The 1721-nt window shown below is 68.2% G+C and overlaps 1 protein-coding gene across 1 annotated transcript; it reads left to right on the top strand.

Moving 5' to 3' along the window:
* Positions 1-432: 432 nt before the first annotated feature.
* On the top strand, positions 433-1368 carry EMIHUDRAFT_255200 (hypothetical protein; the record flags this gene model as incomplete). The annotated part of the gene is made up of 2 exons (XM_005774223.1): positions 433-444; positions 604-1368. The coding sequence occupies 2 exons, from the start codon at positions 433-435 to the stop codon at positions 1366-1368; spliced, it is 777 nt and encodes a 258-aa protein (XP_005774280.1).
* Positions 1369-1721: the final 353 nt, after the last annotated feature.

Raw genomic sequence — 1721 nt, 5'->3', positions numbered from 1 at the left:
GGGGGCCGAGGGCACAGCGGTAGGGCGGGGGCGAGGGGGGTTGGGGCGACCGGGCGACGGACGCCGGCCTCGATGGCGATCACCACCTAATGTGCGACAGGCGGCGTACGAACCCGAGCCGTGAAGGAGACCCCCCCCTGCCTTATCTCTCCCGAGGGCTGGTTGGAGCAGAGCGCGCGGGCCCTCTCTGCCCTGGGAGCGCAGGTGAGAGGAGCGCCCATCCCTGGTCCGCTGTCCAGAGAGCTCTAGCGGACCGGATCGTGGGCCCCTCCTCCGAGGGGCCCAAGCGGGCTAGACCTGTGAGTCGTCCGTGCGGGGTGTCCCTCCCCCGCGGCTCGGGCGCCGCCTGGCGCACCTGATGGGTTGACTGCCAGCTCCCCTTGGATGGGCGGCCTCACTTGAAGAGGTAGGAGCCGAGCCCGCCGATGAAGGATGTCGATGCCGGTGGGGCGGCCGCCGGCGCCGCCGGACGGCGCCGCACAGGCGGCTGCGGCGCCGCCGTCGACGGGGACGCCGCGGTCGTCGATGGCGGCGCCGCCCGCTCCGGCTCGTGCGCCTAAACGAAGGCAAGCTCGTGTGGGGAGGGCGCCTGAGTGCTCTAAGGAGGCGGAGCGGCTCGCGCGCGAGCGGGCGCTGCAGGCCGACCCCCGGCGTGCGAGGATCTCGGCGCGCACGCGAGGTGGCCGGGCGGCGGCGAGCAGCGAGCCACCCCCTGTGGCACCGCCCGTGGCCGAGCCGCCGCACGCCGGGGAGTTCGCCGCCGATCCGGAGCGCAAGGATGACGGCGACTTTGACTCGGCGGAGGGCTCCGACCTCGCAGCCGTCGTCCTCGAGGTGCCGTGCAACAACCTCAAGGAGAACCAGTACGCGGACATGAAGAAGCGGACCACGGCGGGCGTGCTCGCCACCCTCGCCTCGTGCGGCCTGTTCCTCAGCGTCGACGAGCTTGCGGTCGCCGAGAGCCTCAAGCAGGTGCACCAGTCGGTGCACTCGCTGCTCACCACGCCCGGCGTCGTGCCGCCCAAGGTTCTCGCCTACGACGACGCGTGCCACCTCCACGGGTTTTGGCACAGGCGCAGGCCCTGCAGCCCCTGGCTGTGCTGGCTGCTGAGCACGATCAAGCTCGTGGTGGACCGCTTTCACTTCCGCAACCACAACGCGGAGTACTGCCGCAGGCACGTCGACCCCCACAAGTGCAAGGAGCTGCGCCCGGACGACAACACCGAGGTGGCCGAGCAGGGCTTCGCCTGGCTCGCGCGTAGCAAGCACGTCTTCCGCACGATGAATGAGTCGCGCTTCCTCTTCACGATCCTGCGGCTGATGCACATGCGCAACCGCTACACGGCCGGCATGCCGTTCCACCCCTAGGCTGCGGTTCAGCGTCTATTACGTGTACGTGTGTACGTGTGTATTGAATATTGTTCAACGGGGTTGAGAAACCTAAGTAACGTGTAGACCGGCGAGATGGGGCGCAGCCCCAGCGAGCTCGTTTTTAGAGCGAGCGCAGCGAGCCGATAGAATAGAAAAGGTAGGGTTAGTCTTAACCCGGTCGGTGATAAGCCCGGAAATATATGTGACAAGAAGACCCCCAGCGAGCTCCGCTGTTGCCAGTGCACATACAACCCTAGCCAACTTATGGCAGCCCGAGCGGCAGCGCCAGTGCGCGCACATAAAGGGGGGTGGGTGGGGGGTTAGGGGGTGGCTGTCGAGGGCTATGCCCG

The sequence above is a fragment of the Emiliania huxleyi genome (genome assembly GCF_000372725.1).
Source record: "Emiliania huxleyi CCMP1516 unplaced genomic scaffold EMIHUscaffold_3177, whole genome shotgun sequence".
Taxonomy (NCBI): domain Eukaryota; phylum Haptophyta; order Isochrysidales; family Noelaerhabdaceae; genus Emiliania; species Emiliania huxleyi.
This window is presented reverse-complemented; position numbering and strand designations above follow the sequence as displayed.